This window comes from Haliaeetus albicilla, chromosome 12 (genome assembly GCF_947461875.1).
Source record: "Haliaeetus albicilla chromosome 12, bHalAlb1.1, whole genome shotgun sequence".
Lineage (NCBI taxonomy): Eukaryota > Metazoa > Chordata > Aves > Accipitriformes > Accipitridae > Haliaeetus > Haliaeetus albicilla.
Window position 1 is genome coordinate 29,663,509 of NC_091494.1, and position 18,397 is coordinate 29,681,905.

Genomic DNA, 18,397 nt, shown 5'->3' on the forward strand with positions numbered 1-18,397 from the left:
CAAGAGATATTTCAACAACTAAAACTGAATGCATTAAACTATGAAAAAGACCTTTTTTTATAAATAGCATTTAACCATTTTCAGTTTAAAATAATGAGTTCCTGAAAATACAAGACAGTTTGAATTAAAAATTTACCTTCTCAATGAGCTCAATGCAGGCAGCCAAGTCCATCCCAAAGTCAATGAAAGTCCATTCAATTCCTTCTTTCTTGTACTCCTCCTGCTCCAGCACGAACATGTGGTGGTTGAAGAACTGTTGCAGTTTCTCATTGGTGAAGTTGATGCACAGCTGCTCCAGGCTGTTGAACTTCCCAGTGGAAAAAAATAACCAAACGACAACCACCCATCGTCAACACGCACAGTTCTTGATCATTCTCAACCCTTTATAAATCTCCCCAGTTAAAACACAACTGTATTATCAGGACTGCACCATAGCAAGACCTATATGCACCACCCCAAAGAAATACCCACATAATAAAAATGGAATTTTTTCCAGAGCAGGTATTCCTAGTGAATCTTCTAAAATTCATAAAGTACTTTGGCATTTCTTTGTTCAGCAAAAAAGATGTATGCACTGGTCTCCAATTTTAAACACTTGATAGCTCTGATTAAACACTTATCTATTAATTCCTTGGTCCTTTAAACAATTTACACATCTTTAACCTATTATATGTTTGTCAATGGGTCTCCAAATCCTAATTCTGCTCTAGAAACTCTTACATAAAATTATTGTAGCTATGTTGGGTTTTTTTAATCATTAACATTAAGCTCAAACTGCTAAATATTACAACATATAAAATTCTATTTGCTACTTCTATACAAACAACATAGTTATGTTCTTGTTCTGATGAAACTTCTGAGGATTTTGCTCTATGCTACAAAAGAAAATGAAGTATTTTTTTCCAGAAAATTGCAAATGACTGGCATGCTAAACTTTCAGAAGAATACTACTTGGAAGTCCTTTGATACAGTGATCTCCCCTTGCAAGAGCAGTCCTCAAACCTGGAATCCTTACATCAAAGATCTCAAAGCCAGCAATGTCCAGGACACCAATGAAGTACTGTCTGGGCTGCTTCGTATCCAGCTGTTGGTTGATGCGAACAACCATCCACAGGAACATCTTCTCATAGACAGCCTTTGCCAGAGCACCCACTGAATTGTTCACCTAAAATAAAGAAGAATGCAGCAGAAGAAAAACAATATTTAGAGCAAACAGTAAGTGATACAAGCTGGAGGTTCCCAGTCACCAGCTGGTTTTTACCTGCTGCACAGTTTGACCCTTGGTCACATATTCATTCCCAACCTTGACTCGGGGGTAGCAGAGGGCCTTGAGCAGGTCTGCTGAGTTCAGTCCCATCAAGTAGGCGGCCTTGTCAGCAACTAAGTAGAAGGACAAGGAGATAGAAGAATTAAGACTAACAAGACATGCAGCATTTTGAGTGATGAACCCTTTCCAAAACAACTGCAATATTGAATGTCCTTGTGATCAAATTCTGCTTACTGGGTCTCAGAGGAAGCACGACAGTTATTATAACAAAGATCACCTTTGTTTTGAAAGCTTTTCAGAGCAGTACTCCTAAATGCAATTTATCTCTTTAAAAATCTTCACAGAAGCATTTAGAAACAATGTATTTATCAAAAATTCCTCCTGAAAGCCAAAGTTCATCACTTCAATCCAGAGCTAATTGGTATCTGTAAGTGAGGCAACAAAACACCAAAGTGTTAGCAGGTTGGCAGCCTGAGTGTAATCCAAAATATACACTTGGGCACTTGGACTACCTGTATTTTTTTGGCAGTAGCTATAACCCTAAAGGGGAATGCATTCCAAAATTAGAGGTAACAGTTAAGAAGTGCCCCTTTCTGGAGACATATTGTTATAGTCATAGCAGAAAGGCAGGCATATTCATTTATTCAGGATCAAAACCTAAAAATTCAGTCCTGAAGCTGGCCATCTGAGAGCATTCTTTGGAAGAAGTAGACAGGGCTTAGTATTCTAAACCATGTATGCATTACATAACATTTAAGTGATTAAGTAGTCAGCTGTGAAGTAGAAATCTAAGTCAGTTCTTCTCTAACATAGTGTAACTATGCTTCACTTAGACTGATGTTCAAATAATAGTATTATGTAATCACAGTTATGGGTTTGAATCTCCAAAGGAGAAGAAAGAAATTGAAGGAAAGCTCCCTTTTACCTAGGAAAAAGTTTTAAATAACATGTGATTTATGAAGGAGAAGTTCTAATACCAAATTTAATGCCTCCATTTTCTTTAAAAAGCAACCACAAATATATTTTCTGAAAAATATTTCTCTTCTTAGCGGGTATTTAATATAAGCACACTGATCAGGCTGTGCTATCTAGAACTGTGGTAGCCCAGAAGAGAATTATGGACACATATGCAATTTATACTTCAAATAAAGATTAGGTAATAATTGAAAAAAGGGTATATTTTGGATGGCAGTTTCATACCTATATACTAGCTCACCTAAACACTTTTTTACACATTTCCACTGTTCTCTTTCTCTATCTTCCAAAGACTGAATTATTATTGCTACTTCTATTTCTGACAGCTCAGCCACAGACTTTGCTAATACCTTCTGTTCCATCTGGCTCTGCCTGTTCCTCTCGTTGTTTTTGCTTGAACTTCAGGTTGCCATAGTGCATGACAGCTCCTGTCAGCTTGTAAATGGCTGTTTTTTCATCAGCAGTGAAGCCCAGGATGTCAATGGCACTCTGCAATAAGAACAATAAAATAACAGCTTTGTCTGGGAGAGATGACAATAGGGACAACATTTTTAATTGTTACTTACATCTGTAGCCATCAGCTCCTCCTGGTCATTAATGCTGGCAACAGTGATCTCACCTTGACTCACAAAGTGGTAGTCATATGGGTTGGTGGTAATGAGAAGCATGTCTGAAAGTAAGAAGAGGGGACATGTAGGCTTAGTTTAGTCAAGCAACTGATAACGTGAGTTGATGTTCAGTAATATCCATCCAAGTTAGTCATTCTTCCTACCTATTAGCTCTGGCTTCTTGTTGGACATGATCTGATAAAATATGTGGTAGCTTCTTTCTGCTTTGAGCTGGAAAGTGACTCTGGACTTCTCCAGCAGATCTAGAGGAAAAACTTAGTTAAAAACAAGAAGAAACTGCAAAAAAGAAAGTAGGGAGAAGATGGGAAGAAAACCAGGGAAGGCAGGATGGATGGTTGGGTGAAAAGGTATTGTATGGATAGATGGGTGAATGGATGGATTGTGAACAGTTCAGGAAAGTGTCTTACACGTTTCAATATCAGCAGAAGCTAGTTTTCCTGTGGCACCGAAGTGAATTCTAATGAATTTGCCCTTTGAAGAAATAAAAGTGTCTTAAGATTTACATCATAAGAATATATCTGAAATGAAGTTTTGCCATTTACTCCACTGGGCACAAGATTTCTACTTAGACACATTTTCTTAAGAATCAGCTATATCTCTACCTTTGACATAAAGTAGTGTTTTACATTTTTGACCATGGAAATAAACAGTGGCACAGCTGTATATTTTATGGATGCTGAATGTACAAATGGGAAGGAATGGGTGGATTTTGTTAGCCAAACTCTTCTAACTATATTCTGCATACAGAGAGGAGCCACCTTAATGATATGGAAATAGCCATTTAACTATTTCAGCTGCTTAAATCTGTCTTGTTATCAAAAAAAACATTTCACTTTTGATTAATTAAATTTGACATAAAGCAAACATATTATTCAAGTAGAAACTCTCTCCCCCCCGTTTCCTTCTCTCTTTCATTATTTCTCTCTCCTTCTTTCGTTTTTCTTTTTTTCTCTCTCTCTCTTTCCCATCTTTCCTAACCTCCCTCTCTTTCTTCCTGGCATTCTGTCTGTCTGTCTGTCTTTTACCAAAACAAACAGAAATATAAGTAAAAATGACCAAAAATATAATTTAACATTGCAATACATTATAGGAGAAACAGCATGTGATCTGTTATTTTCATTTGCATCTCAGTGCAAAGCAGAACTCATTTTTTTCATAGAATCACTATTTTTGAAATCTGGAGAATTACCTTTAGGATAAGTAGTAAAGTCATGATAAGAAAATTCAGTCTTACTCTTGAAAAAATGATGGCTGAACAACAGAAAAGAATGATTGCCAGACACTCCTGCTTACTATTTTTCAGGAATCATTTGGTTAAGCAACTTACAAAGCGTGAGGAATTGTCATTCCTCACAGTCTTGGCGTTTCCAAAGGCCTCCAGCAGTGGGTTGGCGCTGATGATTTGATCCTCAAGCGTTCCCTGCAGGACAATAACTGTTGCTCGTTATCCTTTCCAAAAATCATGTCAGGAACAGAGAAGAGCATTGATTCCAGCCACTGTCTATTAATTTACCTGCATTTTGCCTGACTGCTCCTCTTTCTTCTTATCACCGCTCGCTGCAATTGTTGCAAAGTACTGGATGACACGCTTTGTGTTCACAGTCTTCCCTGCACCAGATTCTCCACTGTCAAACCAAAGACAGAAGCAGAGAGCATGTGGTCAGGCTGGAGGTCCCCTGGCATGGGGCAGCCCAGGGGGGACCCGAGCAGGGAGTGTACATACGTGATCAGGATCGACTGGTTCTCGCGATCTGTGAAAGAAGCAGAAATACAGTAGTTAAAACCCAATGAACAACACAGAAAGAATGAAACATAGTCAGGTAAGTTTAATGTTTTCAACTCCATGGTGTCAGCTTGACTTAAAAAAACAACAAACCAAACGAACAAACTAAAAGACCTCCAGATCACCTCACTGAGTGCAAGGGTGTCTTTAATTTAAAATAGTAGAAGCAATGGTGTGAAGAGAGTAAAACACACAATAGTATGTATGCATCAGAACCATGAAAGCTTTGGAACAGTCTCCTCATAGCACTGAGACAGAGTAACCCTTCAGAGAATTTCATGGTACAATCCCTCTGACACAGATATAACCACTCACCAGTCAGCATGAACTGATAGGCATTGTCAGAGATGGAGAAGATGTGTGGAGGGGCCTCCTGGCGCTTCTTGCCTCGGTAGGCCAACACCACCTCCGGGTTGTACACCGGCAGCCACTTGTAGGGGTTGACAGTGACGCAGAAGAGACCCGAGTAGGTCTGTGAGGAAGGGAGACAGCATGTTGGCTTCCACTTAGCCTGGCAGAGCAGTTCCTCCTAGCTACCCAGAGGAAGTCTGCTGCTGCTACTTACGTAGATCATCCAGGCTGCATAACGCTCTTTGAGGTTGTACAGCACAGCAGGTTCATGGAGGTGGGTCATCATGGCCATGTCCTCAATTTTATCGTACTTGGGAGGGTTCATGGAGAAGATTTGATCTTCCTTCACAGTCAGGCTCTGTTAGAGGAAAGAAAGGTACATGCATGTCAGCTAAGAGCCCAGAGTGGGAATTAAACGCTGTTTGTAAATCTTGCATTTTACCCACCTCTCCACCTTCAGTCTTGACGGTGACCTTCCCTGATTCTTTGCTCTGGATTGTTCCTTTCACAAAGGATTCTTTAGGATGCACCACAAAGACGGATGTCTTGGCATCGAAAGGCTTGTTCTGGGCCTCAATTCTCTCCTTTTCTGACTTTCGGAGGTAAGGAGCCGCCTCTCCAAAGATGGCCATCTCAGAGTCTGAAGACATGGCTGCACTTTACAGAGGGGCTTGTCAGCAGAGAACACGGTGGAAGAGCAGATATGTTGCTCAAATAAGTCAAAAAGTAAGCACTTGTTAGTAGAAGAAAAGACGGGAAAAGAAATAGACTATATTAATATTATTCATAACTTTTTTGAAAGTAATTATATATTTTTGCATTGGTGTGATTCAACATTTATGGAAAATGTGAAAATTATATTTTGGGAGATTTGGCTTAGGGTCCACTGCACTGAAATCACATTTGAAATAATCCATAGTCACTTAGTAGTCAAGTGTTTAGGCGCTGTACTGTGGAGTTAAGAAACTCAAAATTCCTTTCAGCTGCTTAGGCACTCTTTTAAAATTCACTTGAAATTATTATAATGCAGTTTCTTCCCAAGTGATACTAATTCAGAAAGCTCATACACCACTGTCTTGAATGACACAGAGAAGTCGAGCATCTTAATGTGTCAGTTTCAGTCTCTAAAACATTTGCATCATTGTATTAAGGATACCATTATTTGCTAATGTTAGTGAGTTCTTGAATCCAGGCATAAATGGCTACAATGTCTGTCAAAAGAAGAGTAATGCTGTTCCAAAACACACTGACATAGCTCCATTTCTATTATTTTCTTTTGCTTTTTAAAAATTAGTATAATTTTAGAGGAAAACAAAGTTAAATATAAAGATTCAAAGCTCAACTCAGGAATTTAAAAAATAAGGAATTTTAAAGCCAGTATTAATTTCTCAAAAAAATTACTTTTTTGTTTTGTTTTGTTTTGTTTTTTTCCCTAGAAAACAACAGCAAGCAGCTGAGGAAAACTTTTATTTATTTCTATCCTGTATAGAGGTAGGTACCTAGTATTTATACAACCTTTAATATTGTGTGGTATTTGTACTAAGAGAGAGTAACATGATAATTCTTTATTTGTCCCTGCACGAACAGGTGGTGGCTTACAGAGGAGGAGGGCTGCAGCTTCCATTTTTTTGTGAGGTAGAGAACAGGCAGAGCAGTAAGGGGAACAAATGACAGCTTTGCGTTTTACAGAGATGACAAGCAGAGCTTTGTTGCTCGTATTACAGCTCTTCCTACTCTTACTTCTTTAGTGTTTTTGTGACATATTTTGGACAAAATAACACATTAATTCACATGCTCTGAGACAAAATATTGAATTTTGCACTTTTTCCTGCCATGCTCATCTTGGTCCAGCTCTACTGCTGCAACAGCAAAGATGGGAAGCCAGCACAGCTCGCTCCCTGTTAGGTTAGTTAAGCAGAAGTGAAGAACTTCCACATGGGGATTTTCTGGTCTGCCATCAGTGGTGAAGTCTCCAAACACAGCCACTTAAAGATTGGACCAGATGATCTTTTGAGGTGCCTTCCAACCTGGGCTGTTCTATGATTCTACAATTCACTTGAAAACCTTACCAGCCTTGGGCACCACCCTCCACCTTCCACTGTGACCACACTGGGTTTGAATATACAGTGTGAAACAGTGGCCATTCATTCAGCCATACAAAAATCCCACCCAAAAGGATCTTTCTCTGCCCTCTAAGAATTAATAAATCAGGTTCTTACCTCTCGTGACACCAGATGGGTGGCTTGCAGGCTGGCAGCTGGTCAGTACTGTAAAACAGAAATGGCAACTTCCTACTTGTTGTTGCACAGAAATCCAGAGTGAAAATGTGCAGGTGCCTTGAAAGCAGATTTAAAACCTGAGCTGAGAAATTGAGTCCCCTCCTGGAAATGAGCACTGGAGGCAGCAGGAATGCTGTGGCACATAAGGGCACCATCCTCTTCCTGCAAGCCTGCAGACCCCATACACTTACCTTGAAGCTTTCCGTGGAGACAGGGCAGACTTGTCACAGGGTCATTTTATACGATCTAGTCTGCAAGATGCTACAGATGCCTGCTCTTTCTTCGGTCAAAAAATTTTTGGCAAACCTTCTTTGGCAAAGCATTGTCTGGCAAACTGAACTAAGGGCATAATTGTCATTTGACATGACTAGATATAATTAGAAAATTTTGATGTCTTACTGACTATATGAATACATCTCCTATAAATAATTTGACAAGGGTGTTAAGGAGGGAATCTAGACTAGTTAAGGCACTTAGAGAACTTGGATGGAGGACTTATGGATTCTATTGCTGGCTTTCCCACCGACTCACTGTATGACCCAGGGTGGATTGCTTGGTATGTCTGTGCTGCAGTTATCCCAGCTGTACAATGGGGATGACAACATTTATCTTCCCCATGTGATGGTGTGAAGGTTATAAGAAATGCCTAAGAGCAATACATTAAGCAGGCCACTAAGAGGGAAATAAGTATTACTAGAAGTGTTTTGTGGTTATGTTGGTATAATTCTGAAAGTAAAGGAGTAATCTGGGTCCTTCAGTGTGATAGCACTGAAGCCTGAGTGTCACAGACATGGCAAGAAGACTGGCCAAGAGGCAAAGATTTGTTCACAGCAATAGGAGGCTGGTGTCTAGCTGAACTACTGGGTTGGAGTCTCAGAGAGAGATGTGAGGTCAATTCTGATGTATGAAGAGCATACATACACTTGTGCACATGTACCCATCCCTACACTTGAAATAGTAAAAAAGTGGGAGATTCCCCAAGAAGTGTTGTTATAAGCCTATGCATGAATTCGTGCTAAGGGAGATGTTGTACGGCATGCCGTGATTTCTGCTATGTGTGTCAGTGCATCTGAACAACAGATGCTCCTTTCTTTTCCTGATGATGTTTTAATTCATCAGAAAGTACCCATATTGGCAATTCAGGAAAGGATCTTAGTTCTTTCTTATGTCTTTTTTCCAAGTCTGACCTGTCAATCTGTACCATAAATAAAGCAAATTGCTGAGGTAAAGATTTGGGCCTGTAGAAATCTATGTCATTTGAATGTTCATACCTCTTTTCAACAAGGAGTGGTTACAGGCCGTTATAACCTCTATCTATCAACCAAGTTTTTTCCATTCCTGCAGAAATTTCTGCTCCTGTAGACTTCCAGAGCCTTCCCACCATCCCACAGCTCAGCTCACACATCCAGAAGACAACCTAGATAAAGAGACTTGCAGTCCTCAGTTTATTCATCAATACACAGCACTTCTTTCCAATTCCTCTAACATAAACAAACCAGTCTCAGCTAAAGCCTGTCTCCCATATGCATGCTCCCACTGTCAAATTCACCAGCTGGGAAAAAAGCAGACACCTTCAGCCCTTTCCTACCCACAACTCCCAGTAACTAATATCTTGCACATTTACACATTCATACTGTTCCTGCAACAAAAGTTATCAACAAGTTGTTGCCTACATCAGAGCACTAGAGGTGGTAGACAGTCCTGATACTCTGAGAAAGGGGGATTTGCTGGTAGTTCTGAAGAGTGACTCATCTAGTTTTAGAGAAAGGGCACTGTTACTTGAGCTGCTTTAAATGCTGTGAGATCTAAACACTCTTCTCCTGGTCATTGGCATTTTGGTTATTGAAAGAGGCCAGGGACACAGGGACAAGGTTAGAAAAATGATGCATGGGATCCAAGGTAATATCCAGCATCAGGCTGGATCATCCATAAACATTCATCCGTGTTTATGAAGAGCTTGCTCCAAGAAGGGCTCTGACATTGCAGCATCTACATTTTGAGTGGCTGGGCCCCAACCTGGAATTCAAACCTGTTCCAAACTGAGGCACTGGGGTGCCATGTGGTGCCCAGAAGCCCAGTAGGTTATTGGTCCTGGCTGAGGAGGGGACAGGAAGGCCTTGGCATATCAAAGCATGGAGTTAAGAAGACCATGGGAGGAGCAGGGATGGCTAAGACCTCTCCCAGGACATGAACACTGAGGGTTTTCTCCCATCAGGTTAGGAAGGGAGCTCTGGTCTCCCATTCCCAGTGAAGCTGTAATATCTGAACTGTGAAGGCAGCATCCTCTGGCAGCAACAGGTTAAGTATTAAGTAGAATGATAGAATGGCTTGTGTTGGAAGGGGACCTTCAAAGATCATCTATTCCAACACCCCTGCTGTGGGCAAGGACAACTTTCACTAGATTAGGTTACTCAAAGTCCCATCCAACCTGAACACTTCCAATAGTGGGGCATCTGTAAGTTCTCTGGGAAACCTGTTCCAGTGTCTTACCACACTCATCGTGAAATATTTCTTCCTTATCTCTATTTGAAATCTGCCCCTTCTCAGTTTAAAACCATGGCTTCTTGTCCTGTCACTACAGGCACTGATAAAATGTCTTTCTTATAAGGCCCCTTTAGGTATTGAAAGGCCTCAAGAAGGTCTTCTCAAACCTTTCTCATCTCCAGGCTGAACAACCCCAACTCTCTCAGCCTTTCTTCACAGAAGAGGTGTTCCAGCTCTCGGATCATTTTTGTGGCCCTCCTCTGGACCCGCTCTAACAGGTTCGTGTCTTTCTTGTGCTTGGGACCCCAGAGCTGAAGGGAATACTGCAGGTGGGGTCTCACAAGAGCAGAGTAGAGGGTGAGGATAACCTCCCTCGACCCGCTGGCCAGGCTTCTTTTGGTGCAGCCCAGGACCTGATTGGCTTTCTGGGCTGCAAACACACATTGCTGGCTCATGTCAAATTTTTCATCCACCAGTATCACTGAGTTCTTCTCTGAGTAGTTGCTGTTTCTTTTCTGTGGGGTCCTGCTCTCAGTGGTATGTATATGCAGTGCTATCAGGCTGGAACAAAGCGCCCTCAGGATGTGCCTGGATCTCCAGGGGCTATATGGAGACCCTAGCTGAATGACACTTTGGGGACTGAAAAATCTTTGAATTTCCAGTGGCCGATGACAAAGCCAGTCTTCTCAGCAGAAGGGTTTTGCTGTTGCGTTGTGCAGGATGTGGACCCAGCTGTGTAACAGGCAGGAGTGAGGCACATGGCCAGGCAGCTCTGGGCATGCAGTCAGCCAAGGGAACGTCTGGTTTAAAGGAAGCTGCCAATGAGTTGAGGTGTCTCCAGGTGTTGACAGTCACTCAGCAGTGCTTTTAGGATGGGAAGCTTCAATGTAGCATCAGGTCTGTTCACAAAAGAGTTTAGATATCAAAAGCCTTCTATGGAATTGGTCCCAACCCCAGGGTAGCTTCTCACATGTGAGCCAGGCCATGGGAAAGAAGAATTCCTTCCTTGCTCCCTAATATCCTTTCAGTAGTGAGATGACATTTCCTCTAGCTACAAATCATTCAAGTTTTTTTTTAGTTAAAGTTTAAGTGGGTTTGGTCAGTGTTCCCAGGATATAACTGTACCCTGTGTGCTATTCCCCAGCTATATAGAAGAAAATATCCATATGTACTTTTATGAAGGTATCGCATTAAAGGTACATGAAAGATATGCCCAATTCACAATTTTATTTAAGGAAAATTATTTATATATAAAAATTATAGTATCGTGCACATTTCTGTGTAGTGTATTATGAATATCAGGGAAAATAATTCAAACAAAATTCATAAAAATTCTGAAAAAATAGTGAAAATATTACATCCTTAAGTGTTTTATTTCATAGTCCTATAATATCTGTATGTGGATATTCAGGTCTTAACTGTTACATTGCTTTACACCTTTTCTGTACATGAGCAACATGCTGTTTGCCAATATATTTCACAGGCCTAAACTCAGGTGACACCCTGTATTGTTGCAAATAGAGTTACAGTGCTTTTTCTGTCTTTTCAAATTGTCCTGGTTTCAGCTGGGATAGAGTTAATTGTCTTCCTAGTAGCTGGTATAGTGCTGTTTTTGAGTTAGGTACAGGAAGAATGTTGATAACACTGATGTTTTCAGTTGTTGCTAAGTAATGTTTAGTCTAAAGTCAAGGATTTTTCAGCTTCTGATGCCCAGCCAGCAAGAAGGCTGGAGGGTCACAAGAAGTTGGGAGGGGACACAGCCATGACAGCTGACCCAAACTGGCCAAAGGGGTATTCCATACCATGTGACATCACACCCAGTATATAAATGGGGGGAAGTGGGGGTGGAGGGATCGCCGCTCAGGGACTAACTGGGCATCAGTTGGCAGGTGGTGAGCAATTGCACTGCACATCATTTGTATATTCTAATCTTTTTATTATTACTGTTGTCATTTTATTAGTGTTATCATGATCATTATTAGTTTCTTCTTTTCCGTTCTATTAAATCTTTCTTATCTCAACCCATGAGTTTTACTGCTTTTCCCGATTTTCTCCCCCATCCCACTGTGGCGGGGGGGAAGTGAGTGAGCGGCTGTGTGGTGCTTAGTTGCTGGCTGGGATTAAACCATGACACAAATACTCTAAATTCTCTGGAATTTTTTTTCAGTCTTCATCTTTACTTAAAAGTCTACTTTACTTTTTACTGATTTGTGTTATCAAATTCAAACTACAGACAGTTTTTTCCACTGTGGTTGTCTTATATTGTCCAAAGACAATGCAAAAAATTAAAAGCACAAAATTATGAAGAACTTTTAGTTAGCTTATGGAGCCTCACACAATTTCTACACGTTTAGTGAAATGGATTTGGATGTAGTAATAATTTAAACTTGATGATGTATATGTGCACCCAGGCACAATGTCAAATTCATTGATTTTCAATCTGCGGAGAGAATATAATTATCTGTGCTCTGCCATGGAAGTTGAGGAAAATGCCTATGTACTGAGCTTTTCTAAAATATGAAGGCTTCTCATAAAAGAAACTGCCTTTTCTGTCCCGCTGCCTTTTCCAGAAGCCACACAGTCTAGTGCAGCACTGACCTATCTTCTCAATATGACCTTGAAGTGAGCCTTTCAGGGCTCTTTTCAGGTTACAGCAACAGCTGAGAAAAGAAGTAGCTGATTCTTACTGCTGCCAGGACTTAATGGAAACTCAGCAGGGGATGGCTAGAGAAATTAATTCCTTCTTATGTCCTCTCTCTGATATTAATGTCCCCTGCTCTTTGCTCCCTTCCCAGGGTGACATATAACTGAACCCTTTTCCTTGTCCCTCTCAAGTCTCTTTCTATGTACAAGCATAGCTTCTGAGGGAAGTAACACCATGTTGAACTACCACAGCAAGAGTTTTTAGTGCAGCAGTCTTTGCTTCACAAGATCCAGGATCCAAGGTAATGGAGATGGCCACAGTGGGATACATTAATAAAACTGAAATTCTCCAGTATATTTATTCTTGGCCAAACTCTGGTCCTACTCAACAGCAGCTAATTTTTTTTACTCAAATAGGTACAGCTGGGGCAGCACTATGTGTACTGAAGAATGTGGTCTTACATTTGAGTCAATTATGTATGTGCTGTAATTCAAAGAGAAAATTCAGTGCAATTAAAGGTATCTTAATGATGTTCTTGTAACAGCACCCTCTGTCCACTTGAGTAGCAAGGAAAGCCATAGTTCCCAAAGTGTTATTATATGAAGGAAACTGCACCATCTCAGTAGGCAATGCTGTAAACATGCTCGTGCAATACTTCCAGCATCTTGGCAGGAATGGGAAGCTGTATTTGTTCCAAAAGCAGGTGATAATTTAGAGAGAGCTTAGCTAAAAGCTTGAGAGGAAATCAGCCTCAAGTCTTGAAGGAAACTTTCAACTTCTGATGAACTCAAGGGCTGATTAAATTCTGACTCCCTATAAGCTACAAGTACTTCCTTATGGAATGAGATTTAAATGATGACAGTTTCAATGTCAGAACAAAGAAACATCATAATGAAATAGCTGGAATGCAAAGCTAAATTCACTGGTCTAGATTTACCTTATTCAACATTGTGTGGTTGGCACAGATGCCAAAGTCAGAAGCTCAGCCATCATGGTTTCCCTATAAGCTCCAATAGACCAAGAAGACTGAGAAGGCATGGGCAGACAGCATATATATCCATTCACTTTAAGCATATTAGAGGAAAATCTCATTGCTGTGAGTATTTTTGACTACCATATAATTACATCCCAAGCTACTAGAAAAACTTTCAGTATAGAAAGACTTTTGAATGTCTTAGTTGTTTAGGAGGACCTTCATTAGTCCTTGCAAATCTGGTCATCCTGGTCTCACAGATCACAGCTGACAGCCCCATCTCAGTGACATCTCACAGTTCATTTCCTGTTCTAGAAGAATCCTTTTGCTGGCATTAAATTTGACACACTGAGAAAATAAGAAGAAACATGTTAACATGTTTATTTTTTAATTTGCCACTTGTCTTCTACCTTCACCTGAATAAGAATATATGAAAAGGGATAATTCTTTCCTTGATATTTTAGTAGTCACCTGTAAAACACCTTGTTCTTTGAAAGAAAGAGCTATAGACCATTGAAAAATGTTGCCAACATTTGACATTTTGAGTAAACAAACCAAGAAGTATAAAGGAAGGGAATCAAGATGAAAACTGTAGCTTATTTACATATCTTACATGAAAGTGTATTGGTAAAATCATTCCAGAACAGCATGGTTTCATGAATAACTTGGACATACGTCAGAAGTTTGCCAGAACTTTCAACCCATGATATTAGCACAGTGCTTCATAAGTCTTCTAAGAGTAGATTTCTGTATTAGCAGCCTCTTCACGGAGACTGGCTGGCTATTTACAGTTCTGGGTAAAAGCACTTGGTGTCCACAACAAAAACTTACTCAGCAGGGACTTAATCAGTATTGTCATTAGTGTTTTGAAATGGGAGAACACACAAAGACAATAGAAACACAGGCGAGAAATATTGAAGAGTAATTTAGCTGGAAATACTGAACTAAAACATATGGAAACAATAGCCTGAAACATTCTTAGGTAATCTTTGCCGAAATACCAGTGATTTTTTTTTTTTTGCTTTCTGCAGCTTTCAAACAAAATGCAAAATATTTCACTGATTTTTTTTTTTTTTTTTTTTTTCCCCATCTCTGCTCCTTGGTCACAGGCTAAGGATTTCAGGAATTGTCTCAATGATTACTTCTGGAAGTATTCTCAACAAAGCGGGCAGGGAAAAGTAATTTGGGCTATGCTTGTAGAGATCAAAGATGGAGATGAGCGTCAGATGAACATCATGGAAAAACACTGGACATTCAGGGCTTCTGTGTCACTGAAACTATCAATACAGATAGCACTTCTTTAATTTCCTGCAGTTGAAAAGGCATGGTGAAATCAAAGAAAGTTTGTAGGCAGTCTATTCTGGGGTGTTCTTCTTCTGTAAGAAGCAAAAATTGCAAAGACTCCTGTTCAGTCACTTGGCCACTCACATGAGCATACCCTGAAGGGATTTGAGCTACTCATCCTTTGTGGCAGCTTTATTTTCTTTCACAAAACTGATCTTTCTCCCACCAATGATTAATTTATATTTCTTGATATGTTGGCCTGTAAGCTTCTTGCAAAGAAGTTTATAATCCAAAGTCCTCAATTCTATTTCTTGTCTGCTTCTAAGATCACAGACACTGGTGAATTACACTGGAGAAAACTCTGTCTCGTGCTATGTCTTCACCAGTATACTGCACTATGCCAGGGAACACTTGCAGATATGGGAAGCCAATCACTTATACTGATAAAATATTAGCGGATCCACTGTCAAGCTTTCGACCTGTGCCAGCTACCCATCTCCTAAGCAGATTCAAAGGCATAACTGGACAGCTGGCATTTTCTGGGACCATTCCCAATACAGTCTGCATCCAGCCTCACCATTCTTGATACAGAAGTAGTTTACTCCTATAAGCATAAGCAGTCCTGTGCCAGTTGGCTTAAGTTCCTGGATATGTTTAATTTATTAGTGTATCTGTAATGCTCCTGTAGAAAGGTTTGGAGCAGCCCCAAAGGTATCTGTTCTTGGGAAAGGAAGGACCTACCGGAAGAAGCAAAAATAACTTGATGGAAAAAAGGAAAGGAAATGGATCTTGCCTCTGTTCACTTTCTGCAGGGCTGGACTCCACTGCAGCTGAATGCAAAGCACAGCAGAGTCAAAAAAGAAGAGGCAGAATGAGAGTAGACCCTGGACACAGGCTGTCCTGCACAACAATGTGGTGTGGGCAAGGCTCTGCAGTGCTGACATTCCCATGGAAGAGGGAGGATTTGGGCATACTGAAAATAGATCCTTCTTGAGATGGAGACCAGGCAGCTGCCTCACTCTCTGCCACCCTTAAGACATGGCTTCCCCTCCCCCATGTTCTGACTGTCTGTGAGTCCAGGAGCAAGAAGCCACATCTTAGCAAGGCAGCACAGCTCAAGTAGGAAAGTGGAGGCATCTCAAGATTGCTAGTCTGTATCCCATTAGGACACCCCACCTCGCAGCACTCACCCATGTTTTTTTCTTGGTGTCATTCATCTGATGAACTGGAAACTTTACTTTAGCTGAAATAAGTGTGTGGATGATAAGATAGTGGTGGAAGTAATACACCTTGTGAAATACCATGCTAAAGTACTTTGGGCTCTGTGTAAAGGTCTAGAGGATTTTCACAGTGTATCTTGCAGGTGCCTCACTTGGAAGCTGAGGATGTATGGGCTGGACAAATGGGTTGTTGTGACATTTGAAAATTGTCTGGCCTGTTCAAGGGGTAGCAATCAGCAGCTAATTAGTAGCTAGATGGCTGCCAGCTGTTAATGAGAACAGTACCCCTGTGGTTCACAATGGGGTCCTTATCTTTCAAAATCTTCATCAGTACTCTGAGTGATGACACAGAATGCACCTTTGGCAAATTTGCAGCTAACAAATCTATGGGGAGTGGCTGAACATCATAAATGGCAGAGATTCAATCCAGTGGGACCTTGATAAACCTGAGGGTGAGGTCAACAGAAACCTCATGAAGCTCAGTAAGGAGAAATGCAGAGTTTTCCACCTGGGGCAGAATAATGCTGTATGGACAGGGAAGTGTCTTAGCACTAGCCCTGCCGGAAAGGATGTGGGGGTTTTGGAAGATACTAGTCTGAATGTAAGCCAGCAGTGCTTTCTCACTGTGAGGAAAGCAAATCCCATAGTGGGCTGCATTAGGAACAGTGTGTCCAACAGACTGAAAGAAGTTACTTTCCCTCCTGTACTTGGGGCTGGTACAGTCACACCTGAAATTCAGTATTGCATTTTAGGCTCTGCAGTTCAAGAGGGATATGGGAAAAACTGGAGAGAGTCCAGCGAAAGGCTACCAAAATGGCGAATGACCTAGAGCACATTACCTGAGCTACAAGCTCCCAACAAGTAGAGGGCAATGACCTGCCTTTACATCTTCCACTCTTTCCTATCTGCACTTCCCTCAAACCCTCTGCTCCTTTGGTTGGAATGTGTCCCCCCATAAAGTAGTGGAAAAGAAGCATGTTGTCAAAGGTCAGTCTGCAACTCCATGGCTTCTTTGTGAGAGTGACTGAAGAAAACAGCCATTGTATTCAGTCACTAGAATCCCTACACTTTCTTTGAGCCAGAACACACTGTTAAAGGCTTTACTGTGTGGCGGTGTCATGGTTTAACCTCTGTAGGCAGCTAAGCTCTGCACAGCTGCCTGCTCACTCCCTCCCAGTGGGACGGGGGACAGAATTAGCAGGGTAAAAGTGTGAAAACTTGTGGGCTGAGATAAAGACAGTTTTAATAGGTAAAGCAAAAGCCATGCACACAAGCAAAGCAAACCAAGGAATTCATTCAGTACTTCCCTTTGGCAGGCAGAAGTTTAGGCTTTTCCAGGAAAGCAGACTCCATCATGCAGAATGGTGACTTGGAAGACAAACACCATAGCTTCAAATGTCCCTCAATCCCTCCTTCTTCCCCCAGCTTTTGTTGCTGAACGCAACTTCATATGGTATGGAATATCCCTTTGGTCAGCTGGGGTTAGCTGTCGCAGCCATGTTCTCTCCCAGCTTCTTGTGTACCCCAGTCTATTTGCTGGTGGGGCAGCACAAGAAGCAGAAAAGACTTTGGCACTGTGTAAGCACTGTTCAGCAATAACTTAATCATCCCTGTGTTATCAACACTGTTTTCATCACAAATTCAAGACATAGCCCCATACAAGCTACTATGTAGAAATTTAACTCTATCCCAGCTAAAACCAGTATGTGCAGTTAGTAACTTTTGGTGCAGAAAAGAGGGCACTAATGATGTCTCATTTCCTCCTTTAAAGTACTGCAGCAGTGGAATAGCAAAGTCATCTGTGGAAACTCATAACTTTTTCAGGCTCTGCAGGTACCACTGTCAGTCTCACCATCTGAATTTTCTATAGTCAAACCTGATGTCTGAGGGTCACATTATCAGTAACTCCCAACCACTATGAGATTTGGTGGCTGTTCCTTGTTCAAACTAATGGCAAGAGTTTACTTAATGTAGCAGGTGAGCTGAAGCTCTCTCACTTCTTCGGGGACCCTGGGGTCTGTTTCTTTCTTTCACCCAAGTTTCCTATTGCACCTCTTTCTGACAATGTTTCTTCTATCAAATGGCACTGAAGTCCCCCCCAGATACTTAATAAGCTCCAACAAGAAGCTTCTCCTGGTGTATCTTCAGCCTGTGTGAGCCCAGCCTCTTGCCCTTCCTCTGTAGATGAGCTCCAGAGGTGATGACCCTGCACATTAACTTGATTCCAGCTCTAGTCACCAGTACAATTTAAACCATTTTCTTCTAGGTTACAGGAAGGTCCTGGTACCAGATTTCTTCCCACCCCCCCAAAAAAAGGCCTCAAAATAAAAAAACTACAAAACATAGCAGGCAGACATTCCTGGCTTTAGAGCAAGACACAGCATTAAAAGTTTACGAGTTTACAGTTTACAAGAACACAGAATGCCAGCTGGGTGTTTAACTAGGAGAGTCAGGTTGGTGCCAATCTGTTCCAGTTGTATGAGGAGACGAGTCTGGCTCACTGACCTG

At 41.1% G+C, this 18,397-nt stretch overlaps 1 protein-coding gene across 2 annotated transcripts in view; it reads right to left on the minus strand.

The window, feature by feature from the left end:
* Positions 1-18,397, minus strand: part of LOC104311341 (myosin heavy chain, skeletal muscle, adult) — a 49,185-nt gene that overhangs the window by 13,018 nt on the left and 17,770 nt on the right. Inside the window, exons 1-13 of one of the 2 annotated variants that reach the window (XM_069798831.1) lie at positions 5,452-5,670; positions 5,220-5,363; positions 4,970-5,126; positions 4,595-4,622; positions 4,385-4,496; positions 4,199-4,291; positions 3,279-3,342; positions 3,015-3,113; positions 2,809-2,912; positions 2,593-2,731; positions 1,262-1,380; positions 1,016-1,165; positions 137-307 (exon numbers count right to left, since the gene is read on the minus strand). In XM_069798831.1, coding sequence (XP_069654932.1) covers positions 137-307; positions 1,016-1,165; positions 1,262-1,380; positions 2,593-2,731; positions 2,809-2,912; positions 3,015-3,113; positions 3,279-3,342; positions 4,199-4,291; positions 4,385-4,496; positions 4,595-4,622; positions 4,970-5,126; positions 5,220-5,363; positions 5,452-5,655 — 1,584 coding nt within the window. In that variant the 5' untranslated portion in view covers positions 5,656-5,670. Of the gene's footprint in view, positions 1-136; positions 308-1,015; positions 1,166-1,261; positions 1,381-2,592; positions 2,732-2,808; positions 2,913-3,014; positions 3,114-3,278; positions 3,343-4,198; positions 4,292-4,384; positions 4,497-4,594; positions 4,623-4,969; positions 5,127-5,219; positions 5,364-5,451; positions 5,671-18,397 lie in introns of those variants that run through there. The other variant, XM_069798832.1, reaches the window with a different exon arrangement.